Here is a 19,031-nt window from a genome sequence, read left to right as displayed (position 1 = left end):
CTGAGCAAAACCAAAAAATAACAATAAATAAAATCCATGAACTGTGGAATATATTTTGATTTATTAGTGACCTCTTATATTTTTTTCAGTAATCTTTCATAGGCCAGAAAAATAGTACAGCAGGCACCTAGGTTTGATGCCTGACACCACATCTGGTCCCCTGCCAGGAGCGACCCCTTTGTACAGAGATGGAAGTAAAAATCACATCTGTTGATTTCTTAGGTATTGATATTTGTGGACACTATTTTGATTTTTATTTTTACTCTAGTTTATGATTGGAATGCAGAAATGTCACGGGTTTTTCTGTGTTTATTTTTTTTTTAACCTGATACCTTGCGATACTGGTTTATTGATTGTAACATATGTTTGGAGTCCTTCAGGCTTTTTTTGTCATTACACTAATTGATTTGCATTTATTAAATGTGGTATATGAGCCTTGATATTTTGTTTGTATTGATTGTTGATCTTGGTTCAGTAAGATTTTATTAAGGATCTTAATTACTACTTCATTATTTTTTCCATGTGATTTTTCAGGCTTCCACTTGATAAGTCTTTAGAGGTCGTATGATTGTAAGAAATTATCCATTTCTTTTAAATTCTCTAATTTAGTGGCATAGACCTCTTATGATCATTTCTATTTCTGAGGTGTCTTTTGGTTTGGGTGTTGGTTCACACCTGGTGGTGCTCAGAAATCACTCCTGGCAGGCTCTGGGGACCATATGGGTGCCGGGGACCAAACTCCTTCTGTCCCAGGTGGTCTGCATGCAAGACAAACGCCCTACGGCTGTGTTGTCACTCTGGTTCCTGAGGTGTCTATTGTAATTTCTTTCCTTTCATCTCTACTCAAGTTTTTAAGTTTTGGGGTTTTTTGTTTGGTTGGTTTTGGTTTTAGTTTTTGGCCATACTTGATGGTTCTCAGGTTACTACTGGCTCTGCACTCAGAAATTTTTCTGGCAGGCTTGGGCAGCAATATGGGATGCCAGGGATCGAGCCCAGGTCAGCCAACTGCAAGGCAAATCCCCTATTTGCTGTGCTGTTGCTCAGGCCCATTCTCTGTGGTTTTTTTTATATGCTAGAGGTTTGTTGCTTTTGCTTATTCTTTTTTTTGGGGGGGTGGGAGTAGTTGGTGCCATACCCGGTGGCACTCAGGTGTTACTCCTGGATTTGTGTTTAGAAATCACTCCTGGCAGTCTCAGGGCAGGGGACCATATGGGATGCCAGAGATTGAACCCAGGTCTGTCTTAGGTGAGCTGCATGCAAGGCAAATGCCCTATCGCTGTGCTATTATGATCTCTGATTCTTCTTACTTAGTCTTTCTCAAAACCAGGTTCTTGTTTTATTGAACCTTTTTTTTTTTTTTTTTTTTTTTTTTTGGTTTTTCGGGCCACACCCATTTGATGCTCAGGGGTTACTCCTGGCTAAACTCTCAGAATTTGCCCCTGGCTTGGGGGGACCATATGAGATGCCAGGGGATCGAACCTCGGTCCTTCCTTTGTTAGCGCTTGCAAGGCAGACACCTTCCCTCTAGCACCACCTCACCGGCCCCTTTATTGAACCTTTGTATTCTTTTCTTGACTCCTGTGCCATTCATTTCTGCTCTGAATTTTAGTTTTCCTTGCTTCCACTTATTTTGGAATTCAATTATTTTCTAATTTCTTAAGCTATGAGATTATGTTATTGATCTGATCTTTTCTTTCCTGATGTAATAAGCCTATATTGTTGTGAGGCTTATTAGTACTGCCATAATATTGCTTGTATACTCCTGATAGTTTGTGTTTTCAGTCTCATTCTTTTTGAGGAACCTGTTTTATTTCCTTGACTTCTTGATTTGGTTGTTAATAAAAAAAAATTGCCCACTTTCCAAATGTTGGAGCTTTTCCCAATTTTATCTTATGATTTCTTTTTTTGTTTGAGATAGTTACAAAGTTGTTATGATTGTTTCAATTATACAGTCCAATACCTATCCCTTCAACACTATACATAATATCACACCATCAATATCCCCAGTTTTCTTTGAACCCTCCTGTCTGCCTCTGTCTCAGACTTTTATTCTTTCTTTCTTGCTCTCTCCCTATCTCCTTCTGCCCCTTTGACCCCCTTTTCTTCTCTCTTTTTGTACACTGTGCAGTATTACTGATGGAGTATTGTGCACATCACTTTATGTCCCTTCAGAACTCACTTGTCCAGAGTGATCATTCCCAATGATTATTGTCATAGTGGTCTCTTGCATATTATTTTTATTTTGTTTCACCATGAGGTACAGTTAAAAAGTTGTTTATAATTAAGTTTCAATTATACAATATCTACCATCCCTTTACCAGTGCACTTTTTCCACCATCAGTGCTTAAGGTTTCCTTTAATACTACTCCCTGGCCTAAACTCTACCTGTCACTGTGGTAGACATTTTTCTTCTCTTTCTTTCTCTCCCTCACTCCCTATCCTTTTTTTCTCTGTTAAAGTGCTTGCTGAAGGAATATCATGCATATTACTTTACCATCTTTCAGCAGCCAGTCAATTGTCATTGTTATAGTGGTCCCTTCTCTTCCCTAATTGCACTCCCCCACTCAGTGGCAGGCTTCCTACAATGGACCAGTTCTCCTGGTCCTTAGATCTTTTGTCTTTGGATATTATTACCATACTATTTTTTATATTTCACAAATGAGTACAATTATTCTATGTCTATGCTTTTCCTTCTGACTCATTTTGCTAAGCATATTAAAATCTTTTCATATTCATCCATGTATAAGGAAATTTCATGGCTTCATTCCCTCTAACGACTATGTAGTATTTCATTGTGTAGATGTACCGCAGTTTCTTTTGCTACTCATCTATTCTCAGATGAGTTGAGTTGTTTTCACATTCTGGCAATTTTGAATATTGCTGTAGTAAGCATAGACGTGCGGATACCTTTTCTGCATTGTGGTTTTGAGTCCCTAGCAGGGGGCCAGTTCACTGTTCCTCAGACCATTGGAGGGTCTGACTATAGTAAAAACAAAACTTATGAACGAATTCTTATGCACACTGGATATATCTTATTTTGCAATGAAGAAACAAAACAGATACAAATACAATATGTGGCCTGCGGGCCATAGTTTGAGGACCACTGCGCCTAGGGCCTCGATGGTGAACCTACGGGTATGTGTGCCAGTGTTGGCACGCGAAGGCCTTTCAGCTGGCACGCAGGTAGGTCCGCAATTAAGATATGCGGTGTGGCGGAAGGCGAATGTGCCAGTGTCTGCTTTGCAGTTCACCTGGCAACAGGTCCAGGCTGGCCATTGGGAGGACTGGGCATTGTGCAGCAGTTTGGGCACTTGGGCTCAAAAAGGTTAGCCATCACTGCCCTAGGGTATATTGCCAAGAGCAGAATTACTAGGTCATATAAAGTTCAGTTTCTATGTTTTTGAGGAATGTCTGTATTGTTTTTCAAAAAGACTGAACCAGCCTTGATTCCCATCAGTAGTGAATGAGAGTCCCTTTTCTTTTCTTTTTTTTTTTTTTGGTTTTTGGGCCACACCCTGTGATGCTCAGGGGTTACTCCTGGCTATGCGCTCAGAAGTCGCTCCTGGCTTGGGGGACCATATGGAACGCCGGGGGATCGAACCGAAGTCCGTCCAAGGCTAGCGCAGGGAAGGCAGGCACCTTACCTTTAGCGCCACCGCCCGGCCCCGAGAGTCCCTTTTCACCGCATCCACTCCAGCACTGGTTGTTCTTGTTCTTGATGTGTTGCGATCTCTAACATAAGTTGATATACCTCATTGTAATTTTGATAGGCATCTTCCTTACGATTTTTCCCCTGTGCCTTTTGACCATCTATATTCTTCGAAGGAACGTCTGTCAATCTTTCCTCCCTATTTTTTTTAATAAGGTTTGATTATTTTCTTGTTAAATTCACTAGTGTCTTAGATATGTTAGATATGAACCCCATATCAGATGGGTATTAGGTGAATAGTTTCTCCCATTCTGTAGGAAGTCTTTGTATCCTGTTCACCATTTCCTTTGAAGTTTTGAAGGAATTCACTGGTGAATCCATTTGGGTCTGTGCTTTTGTTTTAGGGAAGCTTTTGATTACTATTTCCATTTCCTGGATAATGATAGGTCTGTTTAGATATTATAAATGATCTTGGATCAACCTTGAGAGGGTATGGAAGTGCAAGAATTTAACCATCACATTTAGGTTTTCTCATTTTGTGGTGTAAAGACTTTTGACATAATCTCTTAATATCCTCTAAATATCTAGGGTGTCCATAGTAATAGACATTCCTCCTTTCATTTCTGATTTGTTTCATCAGGTTCTCTCTTTTTTTTTTTTTTTTTTTTTTTTGTGAGTCTTGCTAATAATCTTGTTTGGGGGGACTCCAGTTCATTAATTTCTGCTCTAAGTTTGATTTCCTTTTTTCTGCCAGTTTTTGGCTCATTTTATTGTTCATTTTTCAATTTTAAGCTGCGTGGTTACATAGGCCCTTTTTTCCTTCTTGATGAGTGCTTTCAACACTGTAAATTTTCCCCGTAAGACCACTTTTGCTATGTCCCTATAAATTCTAATAGTTCATGTTGTCATTCTCATTTGTTTCCAGCAATCTTTTGATTTCTTCTTTGTAGTTCTGTAGTGAGCTTTTTAATTCCAGATGTTTCTGTTTGTAATTCATTTCTATTTTCAGTGCATCATCATCTGAGAATATGGTTGATAAAATTTTTTTTTATTTTCATCTTGTAGAGGTATGTTTTGTGGCCCAGCCTGTCATCTGTCTTATAAAATGACCTATGTACCTTTAAGAGTAATTTGAGTTCAAGTTCTGGGGGAAATGAAGTCATAAAACACACACACACACACACACACACACACACACACACACCACTCACCCTCCCCCGTTACACTTCCTCCACACACAACACACACACACACATACCACCCACTCACCCCTGTTACACTCCCCACACCCTTCCATTTCTTACTTCACTGACTTCTAGCCAGCTTGGTTCTTGCTTTAAAAAGGTGACAGAGCTAAAGTGAAGTCTCCAACTACTAGAGTGTTGCTATTAATGTCTTTCTTCAGATCTATTATCAGGTGTTTTATTATTTGGTGTATATATGTTTAGAAATGTGATTTCTGGTGTACATATCTCTTGATTTTTAAGAAATGACCCTTTCTCTCTCTTATATGTAATCTTTTTTTAAGCCTTTTTTAAGGCTTTTTTAAATCTTCTTAAGCCTGTAGTCTTACGTCTTTTAATATTAGTATGGTCATCTTATCCTTAGCGTCAACTTTTTTTTGCTTCCATCTTTTAAGTGAGTCTGTGTTTGCTCAGACTATTCAGACGTGTTTCTTGAAGGCAGCCAAATGGTGGCTTAAACTTTCTTATCCATTTTGCTACTCTGTGTCTAAACATTGGTATGTTTAGTCCATTAAACATTGGTACGTTTAGTCCATTGACATTGAGAGATTATTTTCATGAAATTATATGCCATATTTTGTAGAAGTTCAGATTGTCTTGCTAAAATGTACTCCTTAAGTTCTTCTATAGACATTTTGAGTCTTTAAAATTTTTGTGCTGTTGTTTATCTGTGAAGCTGTGTATCCTTCCTTCAAACCTGAATAAAAGTCTAGCTGTGTCAAGTGTTCTTGGTGAAGCATTCATTCACTGAGTTTTTTCACTATACACAATACTGCCTTTGGCCTGGAATGTTGCTTTATAGCAGATAAATTTGCTATAATTCTTAAGGATGCTCTTTAATATGTATTATTCCTTTTTGATTTGGCTGCTTTCAGCATTCTACCTCTGGTTTTCATCATTGTAACTAGTATATGCCTTGGGTTTTTTTTTGGGGGGGGGGGGAGGTTCTTTTAGCTGGTATTCTTTGAGCATCCAAGATATTAGTGCATGCACTCTTCAACTCTGGGAACTTCTCAGCAATGATGTCTTTTACTGCTGCTTCTTTATAGGGTTTACTACTTGGCTCTCTGGTATCTCAGTGGTTCTTATATTGTTTCTGTTGAATTTATCCCAAAGTTTTATTGTTGTCAGTCTGTTTATTTTGATGATTTTCCTTCATCTTCTGTTCATTTATTTTTAGGATCTTTTTCCATCTTCTGTTATTGTCTGAAGGTTTTGTGTACTTCATTCAAGCTCATTGATCCTGTCATGAGCAGCTATTTGCTGTTGAGACACTCAATGAATTTTTTCATTTTGGTTATCGAGTTTTTCAGTTCTGTAATTTCTGTTTGTATTTTCTCATTTATGCTCTCATGTCTTTCTGTGTTTTATTGGCAGTCCTTTTCATTTTTTGTTTGAGCTAGTTGAACATCCCAAGCATTTCCACTCTGGATTCCATTTCAAAGAAGTTTTATAAGGGAATAGTACTTATTGAGTCTGCAGGATTGCAGTCCTCACCCACAAGGCATAGTGGAGTTTTGCTCTACTTGACCATGGTTTCTTGTGGTCTCACAGTGCTTTTCTCACTGTCACTGTCAGTCCTACTCACTGCCGTGGTGGTCTCAGGAGTTTATGTGGGTGAGAGATTAAGCTTTGATCTACTTGGCTTTTGAACTGTGTAGATGGTAGGCTGTAATCCTCGTTGTTGGGGCTGCTCTTGCGGGTCTGCCACGTGGCCTGCACTCTTAGTATTTAGTTCAGTCCTTTAAGGCTTTGGGAACTAAACTATTTATCATGTATATTTCTATTACTTTTTGCTTATTCAAATTAGGAAAACTCAGTCTATACTCAGGACCCTGCATCCCTCAGAAAGTCAGATTCTCCACCACAATTTATGTACTCCAGAATAAATAGATCGCATGCTAGGAACATAAATGAACTGTAAAATAACTATAAGTAAATAGCTTAATTCTATCTTAAATGTCTTAATTTCTTAAATTAATTCTTAAGTAAATGTTCCAAATGTAAAAGCAGTGGAAAGAACAAAATACAGATTTTTTTTAAGTTTTTTAGTGAAAAAACAACAACAAAAATTTTTTAGTGAAGCAACATAGTTTTTATTGAAACTTAACTAGAAAGATGTGAGGGGAGATAAAAAGCAAATGAGTTCAAGAGGTAATGTGGGCAGCAAAGAAGCAGAGACAAGCAGTCAATTTACATGTTCAAGTGAGGACATGGATTAATCTTTTATCATCTGAAATATACTGATATTAAGCTTCTGACAGGAAAAAGTGTCAATATTCTTTTATAGGTGGTTTTAAAATAAGAAAAAGGTGCATATTTTGGTTAACATAGTTTATATTTTTGTTTATTGATCATTTGATTTTGTAAGATGACATTTTAAGAAGGAACATCTAATAGGCATGTTTCCTTTCAGACCATATGGATTTTTCTCCTATTTGCGTGAATTATTTGATGCACCTGATCCTGTCATGAGTTTCCTTTGCTGCCAATATCATATTCATGAAGTTCCTGTAGGAACTGAAAGAACCAGGGAGAGAATTGAACGGGTAAGTACTGCGGTGATATCAAAAATAGAGGTTTGGGGCCGAAGAGATAGCATGAAGGTAAGGCATTTACTTTGCATGCAGAAGGACGGTGGTTTGAATCCTGCATCCCATATGGTCCCCTGAGCCTACCAGGAGCAATTTCTGAGCATAGAGCCAGGAGTAACCCCTGAGTGCTGCCGAGTGTCACCCAAAAACCAAAAAAAAAAGGTTTGCAAAATTAAGGAAGTGTATCTTTCTGCAGATTTCACCCCCATACAAAATTGTCTTTTTTGTCTTAAGCTTTTCCTTCTGTTTGGTTAGGATGTGGGCAAAGGGTACTTCTGCAGTGCTCATAAGGCCTGAGAATCACTTATAGTAATACTTAGTCCACCACACATGATGGCTTAATACTTGGGCCAGTGATGTTCTTTTCTGGGACTATCAGATTCATCTGGGGAACTGGCAGTGTAGGGAAACACATTTGGGACTTTTTGTGTGTAGAACATGCTACCCAGCATTGTGCGCTATCTTCCTAGCCCTGTTTAAAACTTTCAGTAACATTTAGGAGTAAAAATGATAGAGAAGATACCTAGAATAATTGAGTAACATCAGTAGGGTAACTGAATAAAGTTAAACCTTGAAAATTTAAACCTGATGCGCTTCTCATTCTACCTGGCATAGCACACATTATATTAATGTTGTACTCATTTAGATTAATCTTAAAATAATCTCATATTCCTACTTCAGATTATCATATGTGGTTACCCTTTATAGTATCTCGTTTTCTAGCTTTCAGGAAGATTTCATTTTTTTTTTTTAAGATTTCATATTCTTGTGTTCTCTTGATGGTTTTTGGATTTTTCTGTAATGTTCACAACTCAGAACTTGTTGCTTTTATCACAGGCAGTAACAGAAGAAATCTCTTCTAACACAGATTTTTTTATGCTCTATACATAGTTTATATTTTATTTATTATTCTCTAGCCATTTGTTTCTTTTTGGGGGGCCACACCCTGTGACACTCTGGGGTTACTCCTGGCTATACACTCAGAAGTCGCTCCTGGCTTGTGGGGGACTATATTCGATGCCAGGAGATTGAACTGTGGTCTGTCCTAGGTTAACGCATGCAAGGCAAATGAAATGCCCTCGGCTTGTGCCACCGCTCCAACACCTCTTTTTGGTTTTAAAATACTTTTGATATATTTATTTTTAACTCCTTTGTCTCTTTAAACATGTAAATAGATGTGATACTAATACTTGTTTTACAATTGAAGGTGATACAAGAAACCCGATTAAAGCAAATTTATACTGCAGAAGAAAAGTATGTAGTGAAAACTTCTTTTTATTCAAACAAAGTTATCTCCAGTAACACATCCCTAAAAGTAGCCCAGTTCCTCACAGTTACTGTGGATCTTGAACAGAGAAGACACTTAGAAGAACAGCTAAAGGTTGGTGGTTACTTTTGAATATTAGAAGGACAAAAGAATCCAATTTGTAATATTTTAACTGGAATTATTTTTAAAATAATAATCCTTAATATTCAATAGGAAATTAATAGAAAATCGCAAGCAGTGGAATCAGCACTGAGTGCCTTACGGGACACAAACAAACAACTTGAATACAAAGACAATGAGCTTAGACAAAAAAAGAAGGAACTTCTTGAGAGGAAAACCAAAAAAAGACAGTTGGAACAAAAGATTAGTTCCAAACTGGGAAGGTAACTTTCAGCCCTTTTATCAAACAAATAGATTAGCAAGAAGAGTGACACTGTATCTCTTTAGATGAAGTCAGGTTTTTCATTTATTTTTCTGTGAATAACTATTTATTGTGTTATGTGATACCTTGGTTGAAACTTTGGAAGAAAAATATGATCTCATGAAGATATTATGTATATATACTTGACCCTTTAACAACATAAATTTGAGCAGCTTGGGTCCACTTAAAAAGATTTCCTTTTAAGCAGACATAAAATTGACTTGTAAATACAGTACAGTACTCTTAAGAGTATTTTCTCTTTTTATCTTAACATTTTTCCTCTATTGTAAGAAGATTGTATGTCTATATACTATAATTTATGCTTTATACTCTATATATTATATGCATATACTATCAAATTTTAACAATTACCTAATTATCAGTAAGGTTTTTGAAGTCAATATTGAAATTGTAGTTAAGTTTCAAGAAGAGTCAAAATCAATACAAATTTACGGTTGTTTAGGGAGTGAAGGGGGCAGTGCCAAAGCTCTTAGACCATACATTGTTCAGGGGTCAGTTTTACTAGAAATGGGATTAGTATTTTAGGGGGGCTGGAGAGATAGCAGGAAGTCCCTTGCTTTGCTTGTGACCAACCTGGTTTTCTCTCCAGTACTCCTTCTGGTTCCCCTGAACCCTGCCAAGAATGATCCCTCAGCACAGCCCAGGTGTGGCTCAGAAATTAAAAAAAGAAAAGTGAAGTAATATTTTTATAAATGCTTCAAATAGTTGTATTTCTTAACAATCTCAAAATTTCTAAGGCATGATTTATTAAAATTTATTACCCCTGATTTTTAATTTATTAATAAAGTTGTATACTCTACATTAAAATCCATTGCATTTGAAATGATTTTTTTTTTTTTTTGGTGGTTTTTGGGTCACACCCGGTAGTGCTCAGGGGTTATTCCTGGCTCCAGGCTCAGAAATTGCTCCTGGCAGGTACAGGGGACCATATGGGATGCCGGGATTCAAACCAATGACCTCCTGCATGAAAGGCAAACGCCTTACCTCCATGCTATCTCTCTGGCCCCTGAAATGAAATTTTTACCCATAAACAATTTTATAGAATATGCAGATGCATTGGTCCTTTGAAAAATAATAGTTCACCAAATTATGTAAGTCTTTCAAATGTAATGGAAAGAATTTGAATTTCAGTGCCCAATATGTCTTATTACTTAATGTCATAGTTAACTTAATTAACACTGTTCAAGTGTTTATTGTGATAATTTAGTTAAAATTTGAGCCTTTATTAATTTTAACATGAAATTAAAGAGCAAAGCATCAACTTTAAGGATTTTGTTGTTTTTTTTTTTCATTGTTTTTGCTTATTTATTGAATCTCCTTAGGCAGGGACTGATTTATTTATTTTATTTTTGAATTACTATGAGATACACAGTTACAGAGTTTTCATGATTGAAACAATGTGCAGGCGTCCATCCTTCCCACCATCAGGGTACCCAGATTACCTCTAATCCCTCACACTCATCACCCCCAGCCTGCCTCTATGGCAGTCACTCTTTCTGTTTTAAGCACTGTGGTTTGAAATACATTCAAAAGGTATCATGACTATTGTTTCACCTTCTTTCAGCACCTGGTTCTTGCCGAAAGTGATTGTTTTCTCATTATCATTGGGGACGGACTGTTTTTAAATAATAAAACAGTAGTAACAGGGGTTGGAGAGTTAGCCTGGAGGTAGGCGTTTGCCTTTCATGTAGGACGGTGGTTCGAACTCTGGCATCACATATGGTCTCCCGTGCCTGCCAGGAGTGATTTCTGAGCGTGGAGCTAGGAGTGAGTGATCCCTGAGCGCTGCTGGGTGTGACCCCAAAACTAAACAAAACAAAACTAAACAACAACACAAAAAAAAAACACAGTAGTAACAACTTATATTTATCAGTTGCATAGGCACTAGAATATTAACTGTTTTTTATTTTTTCAATAGTCACAGTCCTATTTACTATTATTTCCAATTTATAAATTTATAAAGCTCAGAGAGTAACTTGTTCAAGTCTGCTGCCTATTAATGACAAAGAGAAGATTCATTTCCACATTCTGGCTCCAGATACACTAATAGCTCAAGCATTAATCAGACTGTGCTGCCACATAATATATCTTAAATACCTTTTGATCTTGATTGGTTGTTTAAAAAGATTGTTTAATTTAGAAGCTAGCAGTCTATATATTTGAGTTAGCATAAAGCAACTAGTGGCATAATGATTTAGACTCAATTCTTGTTTATCTCTGATTTCATATTATATAGTTTAAAGCTGATGGAACAGGACACTTGCGATCTTGAAGAGGAAGAACGAAAAGCAAGTACCAAAATTAAGGAAATAAATGTTCAGAAAGCAAAGCTTGTTACTGAATTAACACAACTGATGAAGGTAAGACTTACAAATATTTGCTTCCCTTGAGCCAGTTTTCACATGTGTGAGACACGTTTGCTTTTACTATTAAGCCACATCACTGGCCCAGTTTTTGTCATTTTTTTATAGCAGGGAGATAAAATAATGAAATCTTGGCAAGAAGTTTTTATCTTGTAAAGTAATGTTGGCTTGTTTCACATTTCTTTTAATGGTCAGTAGATTGGTTGATAGCAAAATGGTAGGGGGTTTGCCTTAAACACCGATGACCCAGGATGGACTCAATCTGGATTCCATCCCGGGAATCCCATATGGTCCCCCAAGCATGCCAGGAGTGAGTTATGAGTGCAGAGCCAGGAGTAACCCCTGAGCGCTGCCACCTGTGTGTGGTGCCAGCTGAGTGCCGTCAGCGTGCCCGCACACACACATACACACACATCACTCATTAAAATATGTTGTTCTGGGCCCGGAGAGATAGCACAGTGGTGTTTGCCTTGCAAGCAGCCGATCCAGGACTAAAGGTGGTTGGTTCGAATCCTGGTGTCCCATATGGTCCCCCGTGCCTGCCAGGAGCTATATCTGAGCAGACAGCCAGGAGTAACCCTTGAGCACCATCGGGTGTGACCCAAAAACCAAAAAAAAAAGAAAGAAAAAAAAATGTTGTTCTACATGACCTAGTTAAATATACAGGAAAGCTTTGAAAATTTTCATTAGAAATTGGGGCCGGGCGGTGGCGCTGGAGGTAAGGTGCCTGCCTTGCCTGCGCTAGCCTAGGACGGACCACGGTTCGATCCCCCGGCGTCCCATATGGTCCCCCAAGAAGCCAGGAGCAACTTCTGAGCGCATAGCCAGGAGTAACCCCTGAGCGTCACAGGGTGTGGCCCAAAAACCAAAAAAAAAAAAAAGAAATAACTAGAAGGGGGCCGGGAAGGTGGTGCTAGAGGTAAGGTGTCTGCTTTGCAAGTGCTAGCCAAAGAAGGACCTCAGTTCGATCCCCCAGCGTCCCATATGGTCCCCCCAAGCCGGGGGCGATTTCTGAGTGCATAGCCAGGAGTAGTAACCCCTGAGCGTCAAACGGGTGTGGCCCAAAAACCAAAAAAAGAAATAACTAGAAGAACTATTTGAAAAGAGGTTTTAATGGCATTTAATTTTTCTTTTCTTTTTCTTTTCTTTTTTTTTTTTTTTTTTTTTTCTTTTTGGTTTTTGGGCCACACCCGGCAGTGCTCAGGGGTCACTCCTGGCTGTCTGCTCAGAAATAGCTCCTGGCAGGCACAGGGGACCATATGGGACGTGGGGATTTGAACCAACCACTTTAGGTCCTGGACCGGTTGCTTGCAAGAAAAACGCCGCTGTGCTATCTCTCCGGCCCCGGCAATACTTTTCTTTATAAAACAAAATCTTATGGGACTTTTGTTCATAGATTTGTACTTCTTTGCAAATACAAAAAGTTGATTTGATACTACAAAATACTACAGTAATCTCTGAGAAGAATAAACTAGAATCTGATTATATGGCTGCAGCATCACAACTACGTCTCCGAGAGGTAAAAAATTTTTTTGTTATTTCTTTGTGGTTCTAGCTTCAGACTAATTTGAAAATAAATGATCTCTGCAGTGTAGTTTGCTCTGTATTCTTTAACTTACAAATTGAATACATACTGCTAAAAAGTAACCAAACAATATTTGAACTTTGCTGTAAATTTTATGTTATTTGATTCGGGAGGCAATAATAATTATCAAAAAAGAAAAATTCAGAGTAATTACAATTACCAAAATATACTAGTAGCTTTAATTGTATCTTGCACATCCCATATTCCATAAAATCATTTACAATTGCCAGATTGTCTTGGCAGTTTAATCTTTTGTTATATCTATTTGTGAAATGATGATAAATATTGAAACAGCATGCAGGGAGAAATATACAAAATTAATTAAAATCTACAGAAGAATTGGTACTTTAATAAATAAATAATTATCTTTAATAGTGATAGTCACAGTACATAATGCATGGTCTTCTAAATCCTTCCCTCAGATTATAAGAGCAAGAAGGATAAGATAAAAACTAAAAGCCTGGTTATGTCGCAATAGAACAGCATATATGTAGCCGAGGTTTGATCCCTGACACCCTATATGATTCTGAACTCAGAGCCAGGAGTAAACCCTCAGCACAGCTGGTGTGCCCCCTCCCAAATGGTGTGGTTGTGTTTTTGTTTTTGTTTTTTAATTTTTAAAAAATCAACAACTTACACAATAAAACGAAGTCTTAATTTATCACTATTGGTCAATTTATTCTCTCATTAAATACCTTGAGTTACTATCTGGCTATACAACTAAGGGTACCAACCCCTATGAGACCATCATGACCACTTCCAGGTACTAATTGCGGTTCCCCAAATCATCCCATCTGCACTTTTAATCAGCTGGCTAGAAATTTAATAGAAAATAATTATTTAATGAATGTACTTTTGATATTGTTTACTACTAGATTAAAATACAACTTGTAACTTTGTGAATTAAGATATCAAAATTTCGAGGCCGGAGATATAGCACAGCGGTAGGGTGTTTGCCTTGCACGCAGCCAATCCAGGACAGACGGTGGTTTGAATCCCGGCATCTCATATGGTCCCCTTTGCCTGCCATGCAAGGAGTGATTTTTTTTTTTTTTTTTTGTGGTTTTTGGGTCACACCGGCAGTGCTCAGGGTATTTCCTGGCTCCGTACTCAGAAATTGCTCCTGGCAGGCACGGAGGACCATATGGGACTCCGGGATTCGAACTGATGACCTTCTGCAAGAAAGGTAAACGCCTTACCTCCATGCTATCTCTCCAGCCCCAAGGAGTGATTTCTGAGAACAGAGCCAGAAGTAAACCCTGAGCGCTGCTGGGTGTGACCCAAAAACAAATAAAATTTCTAAATTTAAAATTTGATATTAAAATTGCAAGTTGACATTTAGAAAAGAATAAAAGAATAAGTAAATGTTTTTTTCATAATTGTAAGATATGCATTTCAGGGTTAGGAAAACATGTTTTATGACTCAGTAAATTCATATTACCTAGAACTTAGTTTAATTTGGGGGAGTACAGCCAGCAGTGTTTGGGGTTAATACTGGCAATGCTCAGGGGACCATATGGGATACTGGGGATTGAATCCAGGTTAGCTGCCAGGGGTTGAACCTAGGTCACTGGCGTGCAAAGCAAATGCCCTTGTCCAAGTTTAATTTTTCTGGATGTAAAATGGTTTTTATTATTTTCTTGTTAAATCCTTTGTTTTTTTTCTTGTTTTTTGGGGGGGTTGTTTTATCTAGGAAATTTAAAGTTTTATTGGAAGTAGAAAGGAACTTGGCCAGGGAGGAACTAATTACAGGACTTAAGTTTTCTATTAAGAAAATTTGAGTACAGTGGGGGGTGTGGGGGGATGTGGAGGTATGTTGGGGCCACACCCAACAGCACTGAAGAGTTACTCTGACTTTGTGCTCGAAATCACTCCTATTAGGTTTGGGGGACCATATGGGATGCCAGGGATCAAACTAGGCTTGGTCCCAGGTTGGCCACATGCTAGGCAAACAAACACCCTACCTGCTGTGTTATTGCTCTGGCCCTGTTAAGTTATTCTTTTTTTTTTTTTAATAAATCTTTATTTAAGCACCATGATTACAGACATGTCTATAGTTGGGTGTCAATTATAAACAGAACACCCCCCATCACCAGTGCAACATTTCCACCACCAGTGGCCCTTCTCCTCCACCCCTGACTGTATTTGTGATAGACATTCTACCTCTCTCACTCTTTAACATCCTCATGTTAGTTGTTAGTGTAGTTATTTCCCTAACAGAGTTCATCACTCTTTGTGGTGAGCTTCAAATTGTGAGCTGGTCCTTCCAGCCCTTAACTCTATTGTCTCTGGGCCTTATTACAGTAATGTCTTTAATTTTTCTTAAACCTTTAAGTTATTCTTAAATAGAAGTCTTGAATTAATGGTGCAGCATGCTGTTACTAAATAGAATCTGTAAATCTGATTTTTTTTTCCACTAGAGGGCCCTCTTAGACAAGAAATTCCTTGTTTAATATTAGGCGTTTCTGTGGACCTTTCATGACAGTTGAACTTTCTGAAAAGTAACTTTCATACAAAAGACAATGTTTTCTTTTAAAATCTTTCCTGAGATATTGATGTGGACATTTTGTAAATTTTCTCTTTTCTTGACTCTTGTGCCTCTTACAGATGAAATATTTCTATACTCTGTTGTGATTGTTATTATTATAACTTTTGAACCATACTTGACTGCTTAGGGCTTACTCTTGGCTCTGGGCTCAGAGGACCATATGGAATGCTGGGGATAAAACCCAAATCAGTTATGTGCAAGGAAAAAACCCTATTCAACTCTGCTATTTCTCCAGCCTCTGTGCTTTTATTGCTTTTTGTTTCTTGGGCCACAGTGCTGGGTATTGCTTCCATCAGTGCTTGGGAATCTGGTGGTACTAGGAATAGAAGGAATCAGGCCTCTTGCATATAATGCTGCCTGTGGCCCTTTGGTCCTAGATTAACATTAGAAATTAGATTTGAGGGGCCAGAGAGAGAGCATGGAGTTAAGGCATTTGCCTTTCATGCAGAAGGTCGGTGGTTCAAATCCCGGCATCCCATATGGTGCCCTGAACCTGCCAGGAGCGATTCTGAGCATAGAGCCAGGAGTAACTCCTGAGTGCTGCTGGGTGTGACTCAAAAGAAAAAAGAAAAAGAAAAGAAAAGAACTTAGACTTGAAACAAATATACCCCAGTCTAGCTTGACATTAAACTATGTAAATAATTTTATATTCTCTATGTCCTTCAAAATAAAAAATTTATTAAGTGATAAAAGAGTGATAGATTGAGGGAAAAATGTTCGATTAAAAAGATATGTTTAGGGGCCGGGCGGTGGCGCTGGAGGTAAGGTGCCTGCCTTGCCTGCGCTAGCCTAGGACGGACCACGGTTCGATCCCCCGGCGTCCCATATGGTCCCCCAAGAAGCCAGGAGCAACTTCTGAGCGCATAGCCAGGAGTAACCCCTGAGCGTCACCGGGTGTGGCCCAAAAACCAAAAAAAAAAAAAAAAAAGATATGTTTAGGGGGCCGGGTGGTGGCGCAAGAGGTAAGGTGGCTGCCTTGCCTGCGCTAGCCTAGGACGGACCGCGGTTCGATCCCCCGGCGTCCCATATGGTCCCCCAAGCCAGGAGCGACTTCTGAGCGCATAGCCAGGAGTAACCCCTGAGCGTCACCAGGTGTGGCCCAAAAACCAAAAACCAAAAACCAAAAAAAAAAAAAAAGATATGTTTAGGGGCCAAAGCTGTGGCACAAGGGGTAAGGCGTCTGCCTTGCCCTTGGTAGCCTAGGACGGACCACAGTCGATCCCTTGGCATCCCATATGGTCCCCCAAGCCAGGAGAGATTTCTGAGCACATAGCCAGGAGTAACCCCTGAGTGTCACTGGGTGTGGCCCAAAAAACAAACAACAACAACAAAAAAGATATGTCCGTAGATACGTATGTAGAGATGATCTTCTCTATTTTTCTTAATACATAAGCCACCAGATAAAAGGAAACTATTGTCTAAGGTTTTGCCTTTTGTGCCCAGCACCTCAAATGCTGTTTCTTTAAAAATATCTAAGGCAGGGGTCTCAAAAACTCAATTTACCTGGGGGCCGCAGGAGGCAAAGTCAGTAGTAAGCCTTGAACATTGTGGGGTGTGACCCAAACAACTAAAACAAAACAAAACAAAAAAAGATTCCTCTAGGGCAGGGCCACAAAATGTTGTACTGAGGGGCCGCAAACAGCCCGTGGGCCGCGAGTTTGAGACCCCTGATCTAAGGGAAAAGAAAACAGAAGATTTGAATGGTTATTTTGGTCTAGCTGTCTAGAGAATGAGATGAAGAGGCTTTATTACATTTCATCTTTCTGAGGGGGAGGAGGTGGGATAAAGACTCAGTAGTATTGAAAATTCACTGAAGAAAACCATAGCACTGAGTAATTAATGTAAATACTTCCTTGGATATTTCTCTTTAATTCACTATCTATGCCTATTGTCTTAACTTTCTTTGCCATCAAACTTGTGTGTGTAAAAATTATGTGAGAGGGGTCAGAGGGATGGATGTTGGGTTGAGCACATTCTTGCGTGTATCCAACCCAGCATAATCCCTGGCACTCTGTGCTGCTCAAACATTGTCACATGCAGCTTTGAAGGCCCCCAGCAGACTAGCTGGCTGAGAATTGCCAGGAGGGATGCCCATGCTTCTGAGAAGGACTTAGGAGATCTTCCTTTATACTAAAAGTCATCTGAGAGCCTTGTTGATAGAAAGTCCCAGCTCTTGTTATTTTCAGGATACACTCTGTCTATGCAGGTAACTGTAATGTGTTGTTCTGACCTATAGCTGAGACTTCAGTTCCATCGAGTCTTCACCCTGCCCCTTCCTCGCAGGGACCTTTTAGCATCCCAAAGTTTGAGATTCAGTAGAAAAGGCAAACTAGAATTTTTAAAGATTCTGCTCACTGGGGCCGGGCGGTGGCGCTAGAGGTAAGGTGCCTGCCTTGCCTGTGCTAGCCTTGGATGGACCGCGGTTCGATCCCCCCAGTGTCCCATATGGTCCTCCAAGCCAGGAGCGACTTCTGAGCGCATAGCCAGGAGTAACACCTGAGCGTCACGGATGTGGCCCCCAAAAAAACAAAAAAACAAAACAAAAAAAAAAAAGATTCTGCTCACTTCAAGCATATTTCTTAAAATCTCTGAGCCACATTTGAAAAGAATAGTATTATTTAAGCTCCTAATAAAGATTAAGGGAAATGTAAGATAGTGGTTGTAATATTTGATCTGCAGAAGGTATTAGTACCCTCCTCACTATACATGAAAATTTTACTAGCTAGCTCTTGCCCATCATGCACTTTGATACTTTACATTCTTTTTCTCTCACGAGATTAGATTAAATTAGGTTAAATTTGTAGTTTTCTAAATAAGCAGACCTTTGAAGTATCCAGGCCTTTTTATTTGATATCATCTATCCTTCAGTTGTTGTAATTTCTTGTCCTTTAAGACTGTTTACTTGTCATAATATCTGTAACCACTTTGACTTACTTGTATCCTGGTGTCCTACACACACCTTTCCAGTTGCTCCCATTAAGAACACTGCTGTAATGAAAGGATCATGAGTTCTGTAGGGTATGCATGGCTGTGAATTCTCCAACTGTGATCATACAACTCAGCTTATGAGCTTTTGTTTTCTTTTGTTGTTTGTTTTGTTGTTGTTGTTGTTGTTTGTTTTGGGCCACACCCAGCATTGCTCAGGGGTTACTCCTGGTTATCTGCTTAGAATTAGCTTCTGGCAGGCACAGGGGACCATATGGGACACCGGTTTTCGAACCAACCTCTTTAGGTCCTGGATCGGCTGCTTGCAAGGCAAACACCGCTGTGCTGTCTCTCCGGCCCCAGCTTATGAGCTTTTAATGTGCAAACTAAAGATATTACTGTACAGTGTTACTG

The 19,031-nt window shown here is 38.9% G+C and overlaps 1 protein-coding gene across 1 annotated transcript in view; it reads left to right on the top strand.

The window, feature by feature from the left end:
- The window catches only part of SMC5 (structural maintenance of chromosomes 5), a 96,063-nt gene that overhangs the window by 63,812 nt on the left and 13,220 nt on the right, over window positions 1-19,031 (top strand). Inside the window, exons 13-17 of the mRNA XM_049770930.1 lie at window positions 7,310-7,442; window positions 8,695-8,868; window positions 8,968-9,137; window positions 11,433-11,556; window positions 12,956-13,078. Coding sequence (XP_049626887.1) covers window positions 7,310-7,442; window positions 8,695-8,868; window positions 8,968-9,137; window positions 11,433-11,556; window positions 12,956-13,078 — 724 coding nt within the window. The remainder of the gene's footprint in view (window positions 1-7,309; window positions 7,443-8,694; window positions 8,869-8,967; window positions 9,138-11,432; window positions 11,557-12,955; window positions 13,079-19,031) is intronic.

Source organism: Suncus etruscus, chromosome 3 (genome assembly GCF_024139225.1).
Source record: "Suncus etruscus isolate mSunEtr1 chromosome 3, mSunEtr1.pri.cur, whole genome shotgun sequence".
Classification (NCBI taxonomy): domain Eukaryota; kingdom Metazoa; phylum Chordata; class Mammalia; order Eulipotyphla; family Soricidae; genus Suncus; species Suncus etruscus.
The sequence above is the reverse complement of the archived record's forward strand: the minus strand, read 5'-3'. Positions and strand labels throughout refer to the sequence as shown.